Source organism: Mytilus californianus, unplaced genomic scaffold (assembly GCF_021869535.1).
Source record: "Mytilus californianus isolate M0D057914Y unplaced genomic scaffold, xbMytCali1.0.p SCAF_5, whole genome shotgun sequence".
NCBI classification, from domain to species: domain Eukaryota; kingdom Metazoa; phylum Mollusca; class Bivalvia; order Mytilida; family Mytilidae; genus Mytilus; species Mytilus californianus.
In genome coordinates this window covers 103,192,241-103,208,107 of record NW_026262701.1, presented here as the reverse complement: position 1 = coordinate 103,208,107, position 15,867 = coordinate 103,192,241, and the positions used below count along the sequence as shown (strand labels likewise).

Below are 15,867 nucleotides of genomic sequence, written 5' to 3'. Positions count from 1 at the left end.
TTCAGGTATTTTTCCATAAGACCTGGATTTATAGCTAGCTAAACCTCCCAATTGTATGACAGTTGTTTATAGTTCCGTTATATTCACAAAATTAGTTCAGCAACGCAAACAGACATAATAGGTTAATTTCGACAATAATTGGGACCCAGCAGCCAAAACTGTGTAACCAAACAGAACATCACAACTGACTAAACAATTCAAACAAACATACAAATAAATCTAACAAAGACGCCCGCAAAAAAGGTGTAGTAGGTAGTAAATCTTAAATTTGACAATGACGTCCACTAAAAAGTTGTTGTCGTTGATACAACATACCGTATATAGTATAAATTACTGTATAAATTCCGAGTCACGTCAAATGGCATACGACCTAAAGAAACATGATAGCATGAAGATAAATAACGGGGAAACTAAATTAAAAGTAAAATAAAAGATATGTATAGATTATAACATGCCCTTTTCCATATTGGCCCTGGTATCATCCCGAGACTCCCATATCGGCCTCGAGGCTTTAGCCGAGGGCCGATATGGGTCGAGGGATGATACCAGGGCCAATATGGAAAAGACATGTTATAATCTATTCATCACATATTTAAGTTCTGAAGAAAAGAGAAAAAAGTTCAATTATAACAATTTTTAAATGAAATATAACAGGTAAAATCTTAAAAATTTTATCACAAAAGTTTTATCACATTTTCAAATTCAGTTTTTATCATTTACTCCATAGAAATTTATATTGTCACATTTCCACTTGTTTTGGAATATGGCAATACACAATTGCGTAATTCTCCGGCACTTTTTAACCACTCCTTTAGAATTTTAATGTCACTTTCAGTTTTTTCCATGTGTTAGCGTTTTTCATTTTGCTCTACAAAGTCTGCCATATCGCTTTCCTAGCTTTCCTCCACTGTGATGAAACGAGCACCGTCATTGTTCGCCATTGTCGTTAAGGACGCAATGACGTCACGTCATTTGGAATCAGGGCACAATAACCAATAACCTCTTTTTTGCCCCGGGCAATTTTGAGGTTATTACATATGCAAAACCCAACGTATTCGTAACAAATATGTGATAAACACCTTTAGCACCTAAAATCTCAGGGCAATTTTGTATTATTTGTTAAGTAGACACTGAATATTTATCTATTAGGTTTTAGTACTTTCGGATAATTTTTTAGAAAAAGGACGAGACGTTGTTTGACAAAACCCTGACTCGTTAATTGTTTGCTTCGATGACGTTTTACAAACTCTGAGTAGCAGCTGCAAGCTCTGAAATATCGTATGAGTTGAGAAATGTTTACTCCATACGCGGGTGAAGTTGGTATGTTGTTGCTAAATTGAGGAAAATTTATAATCACAAAATTGAAATCGTCTCGTTTGTCATAGATTCTGGTACTAAATTGACCACTGTTGTCAAATTCGAAGCAAATGTCTAGAAATGATGCATAGGAAGCTATTTCTGTGGTTTCTTTAATCTCTAGTTCAGAAGGAGGATATATTAATGGGACCCAATCAGAAAAGTTTGGATTGTTAATGGAAAGAACATTATCAATATACCTGTATATAAAATGAAAAAATCTAGCAATACAGTCTTAATTGTCAGCTAAGAAACATTATGTAACATTTCATATGGATTGGTAAGCTTAAATTAAAGTAAATGTGAACAGACATTGTGTCTACAGATGGATATCGGCGACGAAGGAGACTACAAAACCATACTATAATCAGTTCGCTCGCAAAATACTTTACCCTCAAAAACTGGAACTGATCCGGATAATCACGGAAGCTGCCCACTAACGTAAAACTTGAACGTTCCACTCCTAAGTTCAGTTCAGATCTATAAATTAAAATTAGAAACATTTGTTTGGTGTATGAATTAATGAATCACCAATGTTATTGCTTACTGTCACTGTAACTTGACAAGTGTAAACTAGAGATAGAATAAATATGTTGACATCTCTATCAACACAGATACATTGTATTACAATAAAAACAATTCGCACTATCAAATTCCAATATTAGATATGCCTCAAGCGATTCGCATGTTCCATACATTCAATACCTCAGTCTGCAATACAATATTTTTTTGTACGAAACTAGAAAATTAAAAAATGTATAAGAGAATGTCGTATTGTTATATATCATTATGATTCAGATAAATATTATAAAAATCTGATTGATGAAAACCAAACAATTAATGTGCATATTAATGTATGTAATAATATATACTTTGTTTGCTTTCTCTCTGTTTGTGTATGTTCGTTTGTTTGTTGTTTGTGAGTTTGACTGTTTTGTTGCCTTAACGGGCGGTTGGTTTAAGTATTGTTTTCATTAAATACTATCTACTCATTATAATTCGAGGTATCATCGTCTCTGAACGTGTAGACTTACGCAATAGTAAAATGGTCTATTCTGTAAGGTTCACTAGCATGAAGGAAATGTCCAGGAGATTTGATACTCTCAAGCATGACCTGGTCATACAACTGTACCTGTAAATAGAAAACAACTTTACCACCATTGTCTATATATAGATTTCTAAAGTCATACGCCATTGTAAATTCTTTCTGTCTTCGTGTCATGTTCTTGTGATTCATTATTGCTGATTTGTGTATGTAGTTACCTATGCTATCACCTGGTATCGCGATGTTTTCAGTTTTGTTCTCAATTTTAATTTTTTAGCAATCTTATACACTTAACTTTCTTCATATTACTTCGAGATATTTATATTACTTCTAGATAAAAATGATTCTGATATGTGTATGAACGCAATAATATGTGTAAAAGACATAACAGAAAATTAGATGTAAAGACGGAGGGCTGCTGTTGCGTTAGAAATGATCCTTCAACAATTATCCAATCATAGTTGTTTCGGTTTTACATGTTAATCATGCAAAATTGTACATCGAAGAAAGATGAACAAAATGTCACACAGACATTAATGAACAAACATTTGTTTTGAAAATAATTTCGCCTAAAATACTTACAAATTCTCCTTCTGATTTAACTTTGTATCGAGGTAGTATTTTAAACTGTGCATTTTTGGCATTACATTCCAGAAGTGAAATCTGAAATGATAAAATATTTAATTCATTCTGTCCTATTACTTCACACCATGCAAGGTTCATATACATTTATTTAGTATATTACATTTGTAGTGTTTTTTCACCGATAAAGCAATAAATAATCATGAAAAACAAATCTCAGAGTCTGTGGACCTGTTTATAGATAAGGTTTTGCCATGATGTATAAAAGTATGACAATCATGACATCAATCATCATAAGGAAGTAACAATTGTTGAATTTCAAATCCCAAAGGTTACTTTTTATTGGTTGATCAATTTACCTTCAAAGAAAAAAAAATTAGATTTATAATTTGGTCAATAAATAATTCCTAATTGCGTATCGGTTAGATATGGTTTGTTATCTCTTTATAACCGCCACAGTTATATTTTTTTACCAATATGAATATTTGATTGTGACAGTAATACAAATAAATAAGGTCCTATACAGTCCAGCTATCACGGATTCACCAAAACACACGATTCCGTGATGGAAATTAATTAAAGATCGCGGATTTCCGTGATGGACGCATTTAAAAGATCGCGACTTTTTACCTAAATAATATCCAAATTGGTCCACGAAGTCCACGATGACAGTCGATTTACGGGACAAGACAATTCCTTTACTGATGCTAGCTGATACAATGTAGCTATCTTATTGCGAGTGCAATGAGATAAGAATAAGCAACGAGGTGTAACTGGGTCTACGTGCAGAATAAAAAAAAAATGTTTAAAAGTTTTTTTTATTCATTAAGCAAGTGTATGATGTGATTACTAAATACTTCTTATTCTGATTCACCGAAAAAATATTTTAATTTCATCCTCCGATAAGGAGCTGTAAATTGTTTATCAAATTTGAAACATGCTACCTTTGTTGTACCCTAATTTGGATCTTTTTGTGAGTTTATGAGATAAGCAACGAAGGCTAACTGGGTCTACATTTATAATAAAAAATGTATTTGTTTAAAGGCTTACGTATTCATAATACTTATGTATGATGTGATAACTCATTTCTTTTTATTTTGATTCAACAAAAATAATTTTAATTTTATCCGCCAATAAGGAGTGGTAAATTGTTTAATAAATTCAAAACATGCTACCTTTTTTGTACCCCAATTTGGAAGTTACAAAGATAACAATGCCTGGCAATCATTACCCCAATGAAGGTTAATAAACGCATGACTGGTGTCGGCCAACACACACCTGCTGTTATAAACAAATATGTGTCCGGTTTATATTTCAACAGGTAAACAGAAGTTGGTTAATAGAAATTAAAAGGTATTTCATTGAATTGTTGAATGATAGTTTAAACCAAGCTTCACATGTGCTTAAATGAGTCTTTTATGCAAACATTAATTTCAGGAGGATAGGACGTCACTTGGATCGTCTGATTATCGTCTTTGATTTCATTTGAATAAAGTACAGAATTTAATTCATCAACCCTTTCAAGCCCGTAAATCAGTGCGTTTTGCATATATAGCAATGGAAACAAATACTGGTTGTTATTTAAATTAAAATTTTCCGCTATTTTTTTAAGCTATAATCATTAAAATATGATCAAATTACTAAACAAATTCTTTTTTACTCATTTTGGACTGATTGGAAGTTGGCTGTTGAATGTCCAGTGACAAATATTTCGTTCATTGTCGTGCAATTTCTTTAGGGTATGTTGCTGGTTAGCACGTTTATTTAATTAATGCCCAGGTCAACATACCCGTCTTTAAAATCGTGGGACTGTTAGAGAACAGGAGAGTTATAAGATAGAATTTAATGGCATTTAGTATACATACAAGGCTGAGCACTACAAGACATGGTTTAGACACGGAGTTAATACTTATATGGTGTAATGGACAGACTGTTATTTTGGATAATTATTTTCGGCATGAATAAGTTTGTGTCATATTTGATAATAAACGTTTAGTTATCGATTAACATTATGTATATAAGAATAAATAAAAATTGGGGGAAACATGTTTGTCGTATGATTTGCCTGAAAATAAGCTTTAACAAACTTAGTGGGGTATATTGTATATTCAGTGCTGGGCAGAAAAAAGACTTATTTAGTTTGTAGAAATATAGCATAGACGAAGAGACAGAAGATGGACTGGGAGAAGAGCTAAGTTAATTGTATTTAATTTAATGCACCATTTTCAAATTTCTTTTTGAAAGATATGTGTGGTCCTGAAAAGGACCGTTTGTAAACTTTTTGTAAGCTTTAAACACCTCAAAGGACGTCGAAGTCTAGCTCTTGATAATGAGGGTCGTCTGCTGGTGGGTTGTTTTCAATTTGGACAGCAGCAAGTGCAGGTCTTTGCTTCTTTGGTTGTCGACGCAGCATCTCATTTACAGCATTAATGACATTGGTCCGGAAGATGTCTTCCTGACGAACCTCAGGGTACATCTGAACGGTGAATTGCCTGATTATCTCTCGCCTGGCTGGGTCCAGCTCACGCTTACTATGCTTTCCACCTCCATTCCAGTTGTAAAAGTAGCGCAGGTTGTCCATGCCATACAATTCTGGAAAAAAACCTTTTGGTTAAGGCAGCAGCAAAATTACCAGCACTCTTTGCCGAAACCTTGATTCTGGTCAGCTCCTCATTTGAAAGGTTGTACATGTCTGGTATGGCAGGTACCTGTAGATCGTTGTCTACTACTGCTGTAATGGTGATCCTATGTTGTCTGGATAATATCTTGTCCTGTTTGCTCTCCAGTCTGTTATGCATCACTTCCAGCTCTGTTAACCTACGGAGGCCTGTGTCAACTTTTTTGTTGAGAGTGACAAGGTTTTTCTGAATTGATGTAACTGCAGAACCTATTGCTGCAAGTGCAGACATTACAGGACCAAGCTGACTTGATGTATTGGGTGGTCTGGCTGGTGTAAAGGACGATACTAGCGGTGGAGTTGGTGCTGTCGGATTTTGACCACGGATGGAAACTGGTGTACTAGTAGTTGGTACAGGTAGGGGGACTGCTGGTTGTGTCTGATAAGGAACTTTCAGGAGATGCTGGTTGTGGTGTAGTGGCAGTGGGACGTCTGTTGACAGGGCATCTGATGACTGGTAAAGGGTCGTAAAACCCTGGCGGAGTGACAACCCTAATCACTCTTGCTGCCGGTTTACCACTTTTGGTTAGGGGTCGTAGAGTTTTTGACCTGAAAGCCTTTGGTCTACCTGGTGTTTGCCGTATTGGACCTGATGGTTTGAGTGCTGGTTTTTTGGTCAGTCTTTTCTTTTTGGGTTGAGCTCTCTCGACAGGTGGACTTGAAGGGTCATCACTCTCGACTGCTAGAGAAAACCTGTGGTCCTTATTTGCCTTTTCTACTAGGGCTGACATTGCCGCGTAGTCACCAGAACCAAGGATGATGGCACTAGCGTACTCGTCTCTGTTCCACTTGACTTGGTAAATTTCATTTACTCTTATTCTGTCTTCTGTTGCTATGTGGACTCTCTGGCGTACCATGACACCCCCACAGTTAACAAATCTGACAGCAAAGTCAGATTGCTCTCTGGTTAGGTCACGTAAAGACATTGTTGTAGTAAATTGGTATTTTAGCTAACGGATAACTGAAATGATACTATTTTTTGTTGGCTTCCGTATTTATTGCCAGTAAATTTGGCACCGCCCACTTGAAGATTTTTAATGATTCAATGTATATAATGTTGTGGTCATAAGCTACATGCAATAATCTGATGAAAAAATGATTTATACAGGAATTCTCATGTCTTTGTTGATTTTTATTTTTTACATATTTTTTTAAATCACATATTTTTGATATTAAATAGGAGTTTTTTGGAAATTTAAATTTGATAACTCAGGATAAGGTTTACTGATATGTTTCCAACCAAAACAATGATTTTTAAACATTTGAAGTTGTTCATGAAACAGATTCGTCGGGATCAATTTGTTCAAAAGTTATCTAGTAATATTGAAAACTCTTCTCAAGGTAAATATCATAAGTTGTTTAAAGCTCAATGTTTGCCTTGAAAATTATTTACTTCGTTTTCCAGATGACAAAATAATCTGGATTTCGAGACCGAGAAAAAACTGGTCGTTGGTACAATATATGTGTCTTATGTAAAGAATGTATTGGTGATGCATATCATTTCTTACATGCATGTAATAACACCACTAGTCTATTATTGAACTGAGGAAGATACACATTCCGAAATATTATATAGCAATCCCCATCTATTCTAAAACTGCTCAAGGTGCTGTCATTATTTCACTGTCAGTTGTTACATAACTTATCTATACACACATATTTATTAAGGAACTGTCTTCTCCATGTAGATAGTTACGTAAACAGATTTGTTAGAAAGTATACGTGTGTTTCTAGTTTCCTGTCTATTCTGTCATTTATTGTACTTGGTTTGAAATGTATCCTCATGTTACTCATATTTTGTGTCGGAGTGTTAATAAACATTTGATTTGAATCTTAATGCATACGGACTATTAATTTGCATACCCTCATATTGTTTCTATCTTTCTGGCTAGTTTGTGTTGTACTGGAGTGAATATACTTCCCTGAGAACACATGGCGAAGCTGAAATACAAATATTTAAATTTACACCTTACTTAGACTAGGGCGATATAGATCTTGATAATTTGTATCGACAATTGCTTTTTGTTTAAATCCGTATGTTGACCTCTAATTGTCACGTTGATGGGGGTTGTTTTGTTTTGTTTTTTTTTTTAAGTCGTCGGGTTGCTGACGTTTACCCCATATCACTTTCATCTATATTATTTATGAAATTTGTTTGAGATCGTGTAACTCCTTCGTAAAAGATGACTTCCATTTCTTCTATCTATGTAAGATGCTAATTAAAATTCTATTTTGAAATATTTCATCATGTACTTTTTCATATGTCCATGCTGCAATGGGCACTGACGTCAGTGAATGCAGAATTCTTTAGTAATTGGTCCAATAGAATGCCTTTATCATGATAATTTCAATATGTACCTGAATTATCTCCCCGTAACGAACTTTCTTCCCAAACTGTCGCTTCTGTTCGGCTTCATTGTCTTTGTTTTCCGCTTCAGCGGACGCCTAAAAACACATATATAATCAATTTAAGAAGCAGTAAGTATATACATGTGTTAAAGGTATATATAGGCAGAAAGGAAAGCAAGTTTTACGATTAAATTTGAATAAATTGATGCATATTTATTCTTTCTGCTTAATCATTGAAATTGTATAGAGTAAGATACATTACAAATAGGTGTTAAATACTTTCTGATTTTTGTAATCGAGGCTTACAAAATATATGTTAAAATGTGTTTTAACTGTTATTCTCTAAATATTTTATTTGACAAATAAGTTTTTAGTGGAGAAATGTATATAAATTTATCTTTAAACACAAATATTGAGCAAATTTTCTTCATGAAAATGTTACTGCAATTACTAGATCTCGACCTTCCGTATCTACACCTAGAACATATATCAACTAAAAGTCATTAAAAGCAAGGATTTATATAAATCTTTGATTAAAGCATATTTTATGAGTAACATTAAAATTTATTTATAACAATATTAATGCCAAAACCAATATTTGACCATATAAATGCATATTATTCAAAATGAAATTGACAAAATATATATAACACAATTACCACAAAACACGGGTCAATCAGATAAGTCATTTTAAGTCATCGGATCTTTTTAATGTATCGGCTTTTTATTGACAATCTGTGATTAGGATTTTCTACAGTTTTTTTTCCCCAATTTAGAATATTTACATAATTAAAAATAATTCTCGGTCGTTCTTAGTCTCATTGATAATGTCTTTTTACTAGCACAAATGAACTTTATTGTTCACCTAATGTCTTCTTGACGTGGTAACACGTGATAACACTAACTATTGTCTAACATATTCAATGTTTTCACAGACTTCTCTATTGATTTTACTTGCCTTGACTTCTGCTGAATATTATAAGTTTGGCATGAACTACCGTCTCTTACACTTGTATAAAACAGGTGAATTAAGACTATATAAACCAAAATAGATACTCGCTTGTTCTTGCAAGAATGTATGCCGTCTCCGATAACAATATTCACAGAATAGGACGAAATGTCAAACAAAAATCACAATGCCTTTAGTATTGTCATCTCACTTACTTTTATTTTCTTATTTGCTGCCTTTGAAATAGAAGATTCGTGTACTTCTGATGTGTCAATTTCATTAAACTCTATCTTCCTAAGTTTCTTATTCAGTTTGTATCTGTTTTGAATCGTTATTTGAAAGACAATTACTACAAAATAAAATCTATAATTATTAATTTATCTATTCTTTACTCTCGATATTAGCATACTTTGTTGTTACAAATCTTTTCTTTTGCCATTTTACATTTCTAAATAAATAAATCAATTCAAACAAGCCTTGTCGTTATAGTACAATTTGTTTTCAGCTGAATGTTTGTCGATAAAACATATTAATTACCGTGAAAATAACTTTTAGTTTGGCACAAAAATACCTTTGTATCATCATCTATATATTCGTATTTAAAATACAAAATGTACTATATCCTTGAATAAAATGTCAACTTATATGTTTGTGAAAACCGTAGAAAACGTGCTTGTGTTATTCCACTGATCGATGTTTAAAAAGGAATGATATGTGCTAATAACAGCAGATTAAATATAAACTAAGCCGCATAGTTAATCAGGAACCTGGCCAGTGGTTTTTTTTTTTTTTTTTTTTTTTTTTTTTGTATAGGGACTTAGATTTTTAGAGCCAGCCCTTAACAGCCTCTGTTTGATTTATAAATTAAAAATAACTTTTGTATAATTTTGCGTTTTTGACCTCGGCGTTTAAACACTTGTACGGTATGTGGACCTCGAAATGTCTTTTTTGTATATTTCGTGTCGATATGTAGCTGTCTTACCTCCGCGACACCTCTTCTTCATATGATATATTCTAATCACATTAGGGCTTTAAAAAGCAAAACAATTTTTCATGGACATACGAATATAGGACAGTCGTTTGAAACCTTTTCGTCATCGTAGGTGTCTATCACAAACTTTACACTCCATAAACTTTTAAAACTTTACATTGTATTCTTTAATATCACTAAATCATTGGGATGCATGACGCTATCAAGTACTATTTATCACACAAATTGACAATAAAATAGCGATTATTTTAATAAAGGGTTTTGTGGGTTGTCTGTTTTGTGCTTTTAAGAGGGTATAGTTTTTTTTTTTAACAAATTCCGTCACATATAATTTAATCTACCTTGAGGATTCGGAACATTTCTAGGTCGATTTCTGTCCTGATTAGTGTACACATTCAATCCATTGTTCATACAGCTATAGTAATATACATGAAACAGAAAACATTCAATCCATTGTTCATACAGCTATAGTAATATACATGAAACCGAAATTTGGTCAAGATCATACACTTAATACATCAATAGTAACAATAACTTTGAAATGGTCTTTCTTGCATGATAAAGGCTGAGAAAAGGAGTCCATTAATGCGTGGCTACATACTTAATAACATCTTATGTTTTTCTATGTTACACTCTAGTTACTTCACATTGTATCACCTTTCATTTCACTCTAATTAACTTTTTATGATAATTATCTTTTCTCCCATTTTGCCCATTACCATGCTAATTCATACATCTACATTAAATATTATTTCACTGTTAAACTATTGTTTACCTCGATTGTATGCTGTAAACATATCCTTCAGTTTCTTCACAGTAAAGACAAATAAAGTCCCCTATACAGAGGTATTTTCCCATACCATGAACATCCATTGAGGTTGGTAGCTACAAGTGAAACAAAAACATTATATTTCCAAATACCCAAGATCTGAAACAATCATCTAGTATCGTTTAGCAGATGATGTCCAATATAAAGTGATAATAATAGCCCGACCATATGGTATGGGTTTTTCTCATTGTTGAAGGCCGTACGGTTGCCTATAATTGCTTACATCCACTTCATTTGAACTTTGGTGGATAGTTGTCTAATTGGCAATCATACCACATCTCCTTATTTTTACATTGATTTGTATTTACGGTAATATTTCCCTCCACTATCAGGGAGACATGTGAAGTAACGAAAAGTAACGAAAAGCAATGTAGTACAAGTTACATGGACCTAAATATGAATTGATGAACCATATGGACATATTTTCATCCGTGATGTTCAATTCCAAACAGAGGAAATTAAAACCCACCAAAGATCATCATAGGATGGATAACCTTCAGATATTTGCATGGCTTTATTTTACTATAAAGCACCTGTATACATAGACTTTCTTTTGAAAGAAAATTCTTTATTTTATCCATATCTTTAGAAAAGTACTGTTATTGAATTATTGTCATCCGTACCGACAGCTTTTCCGTAAGGAAAAAAACTGATAAAACGGTAATATTCGATTATGAAAGAAAAAAAATAGTACACCAAATCATTTAACAGCTGTTATGACAAAGCTTGATTTACAAATAGGACCGTATTGGAATAAAGACACAAAAACAAAAAAAACTCGCTCTATCATCTCACTTATTTTTCACGTGCTCCATGTGATTCTGTGTTGATTGTTTGTCAAGGTTATGATCGGTAAACTTCGGCAGAACACCCGATAGTACATAAGCAGCCAAAGTATCCGATCAACAAGCACCGAATGAAATATAATTGTTTGTTTAATTATACGTTATGGATTGGCGATAAATGTAAGAAATATGCAAAGAGGACTAAATTTGGTATATATACATGTAGCGGTTCAATTATTTCCTTAACATTATTATTACCACAAATTCGTTCTATATGACTTTAACAGACTGATGTACACTGACAACACTGGAATATATATGACACTTTGTTACTAAAAAAAGAGGCGAATGATAGTAAGGGGAAATTCAAAACTCATAAATCAAAATGAAACTGATAACGCTATGTCAAAACAAAGAAAGAGGACAAAACCAAACAAGTCGACAAAAAATCCATTACATAAAAAAATCCTTAGACTGAGCAACATGAATCCCACTAGAACCTGGGGTGACCTCTGGTGCTCTGGAAGGGTATGCAGATCCTGTTTCACTAGTGGTATCCTTCTTGTTGTTCATTGTAAGTTTTAAGTACAAATTATGTGATTAAACTCAATTGATGATTAGTCTCATTCGATGCTATCACAAATGGAGTCAACAGGACAGGGGTGTGGTTACAACAATTAGAACATTTATGTGGTCATCTGTGACACAGATATCCACATTCAATAACGGTCAAACAACTCGTGATAGCGTCCGTAAAACTTTCAAAGGGATAATTTTATCTTAACCACTTGCAACCATTGGTTAAATGGCTTCCTGGTAAGCAGCAACCCTCTATGACGAAAATCACGAGAGAAATGCAATCTCTGGAATGTCGTATCAACTGGCAGATATATACTCCATATACTGGAATGTACCTACATATAGAGGGAAAGTTCTCAACTGGGAAACTGAAATTAACCCTTTTACCGAAAAGTTTTGGTCACAACCTACCTTCATTGTCAATTTCTATATGTAAGTCATATATGAGACAGACGTAACTGCATTAGCGGTATGATTTATTTCAAGTTTAATTTCATAGATATGTTCAACATACAAGTCACCAAAAACTATTAAATACGTTAGTGAGAGAACATCATTTATATAACGGAACTTGAAGTTACATGATAGCTTCTTTTCATTCTTCCTGCGAAGCTTATGTATGAAGTCTCTGTCTCATATGATTAAAGGAAAAAGCCGGCAAGAAGAACAGTTGTTTTCAAAAGGAATGCCGATTGTTTGTTGAAAAACACGTCCTCTAAACGTAGCAAATGTATTGTCAATTAAACAAATCAAGCATATTGATGATGTCAGTTTCAGCGCATTATTTGTTTGAATCAGAGTGATTTTTTATAAAGAATGATTTATCCCCCACTAAGAATGATTTATCCCCCACTAAGAATGAGTTATCCCCCCCTAAAACAAAGTATTTGTATTCGGGTTGGACATTCGTTATAAGAAAACAAAGGACTTTCTTTCAATCTGTCTTTAACTTTAGAATGGGGAATACTAGTGTCATGATAAAAAAATGACTTACATGTCCCCATCTTTCCACCAACAATACGGTAAGGTCCACGTTTAATGGTCGCACATTTTCTTTAAATTTTGAAACTGATATAAATTGAAAAACAAACAGTATTATTTATTTACTCACACGAAACAAACCGGGATGCGGTATTCAGTACGTAGGTGAAACTGGACGATATTTATCTAAACGCACGCAAGAACACCTGTATCGTTTTAAAAGACCCAACAAATTCAAAAGTATCATTTATCAACATCTTAAAAAGCGCAACCATCCTATTAAATATTTAACAGTTCAACCTTTAGAAGTAGTAAATAAGCAGCCTGGTGAATCACATTCAAAGTTTGTACGATCACGGAAAATAATTGAATTAAATTGGATTAAAAAATTACAGACAGTCTACCCTCTCGGTCTTAATGATAATATCATGGCTATTGGTAATATATCAAGAACCGATTCTGTTAACATTTTGGATATAGTTTCTAAAACTGTTCGTAAAAACCGTTCTCATGGGCGTAGAAAAAATCGCAATCAAAGAAAATTTCGGACCAACCATACAAATATTTCGGACCTAATTTATATTTCAAAAAACAACGGCAGACATTATCTATTAACCAAGCTCTGTTCTTTACCTATAAATAAATTAAATAAAATTTTAGAGGATTGCAACACAATTTCATATTGCAGTCCTAAGTATGAAATCGTTCAAATTATAATGGCATATTGTTATTCTAAACTGTTTCCCAAAATTAATCGCCCTGAAGATCATAAAAAACATTTTATTAAAATAAAGTATGTCAATAAAGGTTTTGATTTTGTAAATATTGCCGGTATTTTTAACGACCATTCTTTTAAAGAACAAATTCCTGGATATTTTGATAATACTGAACTCCCTGTTATTTGTTATATTTACAAGAAATCTACTCGAAAATTTGTGTTTAATTATAGCCAAGTCTGTAAAGATGTAAATATCAGTGAAAATACACCTCCGTCATGTAATTGTAGTAATTCCAAATACACTTATGGCCCCATTTCCCATGTTATAACAGGAGACCTTAACATCGTTCGCGACCGAGAGTTAAAATCATTCCTCAGTAAAGGACCTAAATATCGCCCCCCGTCAATTTTTAATTGGAATGAGTGTCGTAATATCATCCACGACTCACTTGGTGCTTACTGTTTGAAATGGATAATTCAGTAATGAAGATAGTTGATATACGTATACAACATTTTAAAGAACATTTTACTCTTAACAACAACCATAAAAATCCTATTTCTCGTATCAAACATAAACTAAAAGAACTAGCCAAGGAATTTGTTTTTGTCCCGGCTGATAAAGCTGCTAATAATATTATTATAGTTTGACGTAAATTTTACATTTAGGTTCTGCAAAAGGAAATCACGAATTCACCAACATTCCAACTGACTTCATTTTCAGAAAACGATATCTGTAACAAACATAAACTATTAGCTACTTCTTTATAAGCAGAACCAAATACAACGAAAGTCCCAACTATGTACTGGCTTCCGAAGCTACACAAATCACATTACAAATATAGATTTATTTCGTCTTCAAGTCATTGTTCCACTACTAAATTGTCTATTCTACTTACTAGTACACTTGGTACAATCAAAAACCTGATAATAAATTGTTCAAATAAGGCCTTTGAAAATAGTGGAATTAACTACTTTTGGAGTGTCAAAAACTCGTTGGAAGTACTTGATAAATTGCATGCATATATTGGTGATTTTGAATCTGTTCAAAGTTTTGATTTTTCTATCCTATATACCACTTTGCCTCATATTTTTATTAAGAAAAAATTCACACACCTAATTAAATGGGCATTTAAAAAGTCGGAATGCGAATACATATGTTCAAACTCTTTTAGGTCATTTTTTTAGTAGCAACAAACAAAAGAGCTATGTCAATTGGACATGCTTTGATACTATATATCTGCCCTTGAATTTTTATTTGATAACATTTTTGTTCGCTTTGGAGATTCCGTATATCGTCAAGTTATCGGAATTCCAATGGGGACTAACTGTGCACCACTTATTGCGAACCTGTTTTTGTATTGTTATGAGTTACAATTTATGACTAAAATCAGCAAAGACCCATCGAAACAACATCCGATACAAAAATTTAACAATACTTTTAGATATTTGGATGATATATTGGCTCTCAATAATGACGACTTCAGTATGTATACTAAAGAAATTTATCCTGTGGAACTTACTTTAAATAAAGCTAATACTAACAATGACCACTGTCCTTTCCTCGATCTTGATATCTATATCATTAACGGGAAGCTTAATACAAAAATTTATGATAAAAAAGATGATTTTTTATTTCCTGTCGTTAATTATCCATTTTTAGATGGTGACGTTCCCTTGTCACCATCTTATGGTGTTTATACATCTCAACTTGTACGATTCGCTCGTGTATTTAACAACGTGTTAGATTTTAGCGAGAGAAATTTATGTATTACTGAAAAATTATTACACCAGGGTTTTCGATATCATAAACTAGTCAAAACATTTACTAAATTTTATCATCGGTATAAGGACATCATTCGTAAATATAACTCAACATGCAGACATCTTATACGTTCGGGTATTTCACATCCAATCTTTTATGGTAATATTCTTTACAAAGCACAAAAATGCCAGTATTCACCTCAAAAGCTCACAAAACCTTTAAATAGACTTATTAAGAAGGGATATAGTTACGATACTGTTGTCA

The 15,867-nt window shown here is 33.0% G+C and overlaps 1 protein-coding gene across 1 annotated transcript in view; it reads right to left on the bottom strand.

Annotated features, from left to right (window-relative positions):
- LOC127702843 (inositol 1,4,5-trisphosphate receptor type 2-like) overlaps positions 1 to 15,867 on the bottom strand; it is a 112,979-nt gene that overhangs the window by 59,861 nt on the left and 37,251 nt on the right. Inside the window, exons 3-10 of the mRNA XM_052207147.1 lie at positions 10,725 to 10,834; positions 10,291 to 10,364; positions 9,174 to 9,307; positions 8,019 to 8,105; positions 7,524 to 7,601; positions 2,984 to 3,064; positions 2,391 to 2,488; positions 1,749 to 1,836 (exon numbers count right to left, since the gene is read on the bottom strand). Of these exons, the coding sequence (XP_052063107.1) occupies positions 1,749 to 1,836; positions 2,391 to 2,488; positions 2,984 to 3,064; positions 7,524 to 7,601; positions 8,019 to 8,105; positions 9,174 to 9,307; positions 10,291 to 10,364; positions 10,725 to 10,834 (750 nt within the window). The remainder of the gene's footprint in view (positions 1 to 1,748; positions 1,837 to 2,390; positions 2,489 to 2,983; positions 3,065 to 7,523; positions 7,602 to 8,018; positions 8,106 to 9,173; positions 9,308 to 10,290; positions 10,365 to 10,724; positions 10,835 to 15,867) is intronic.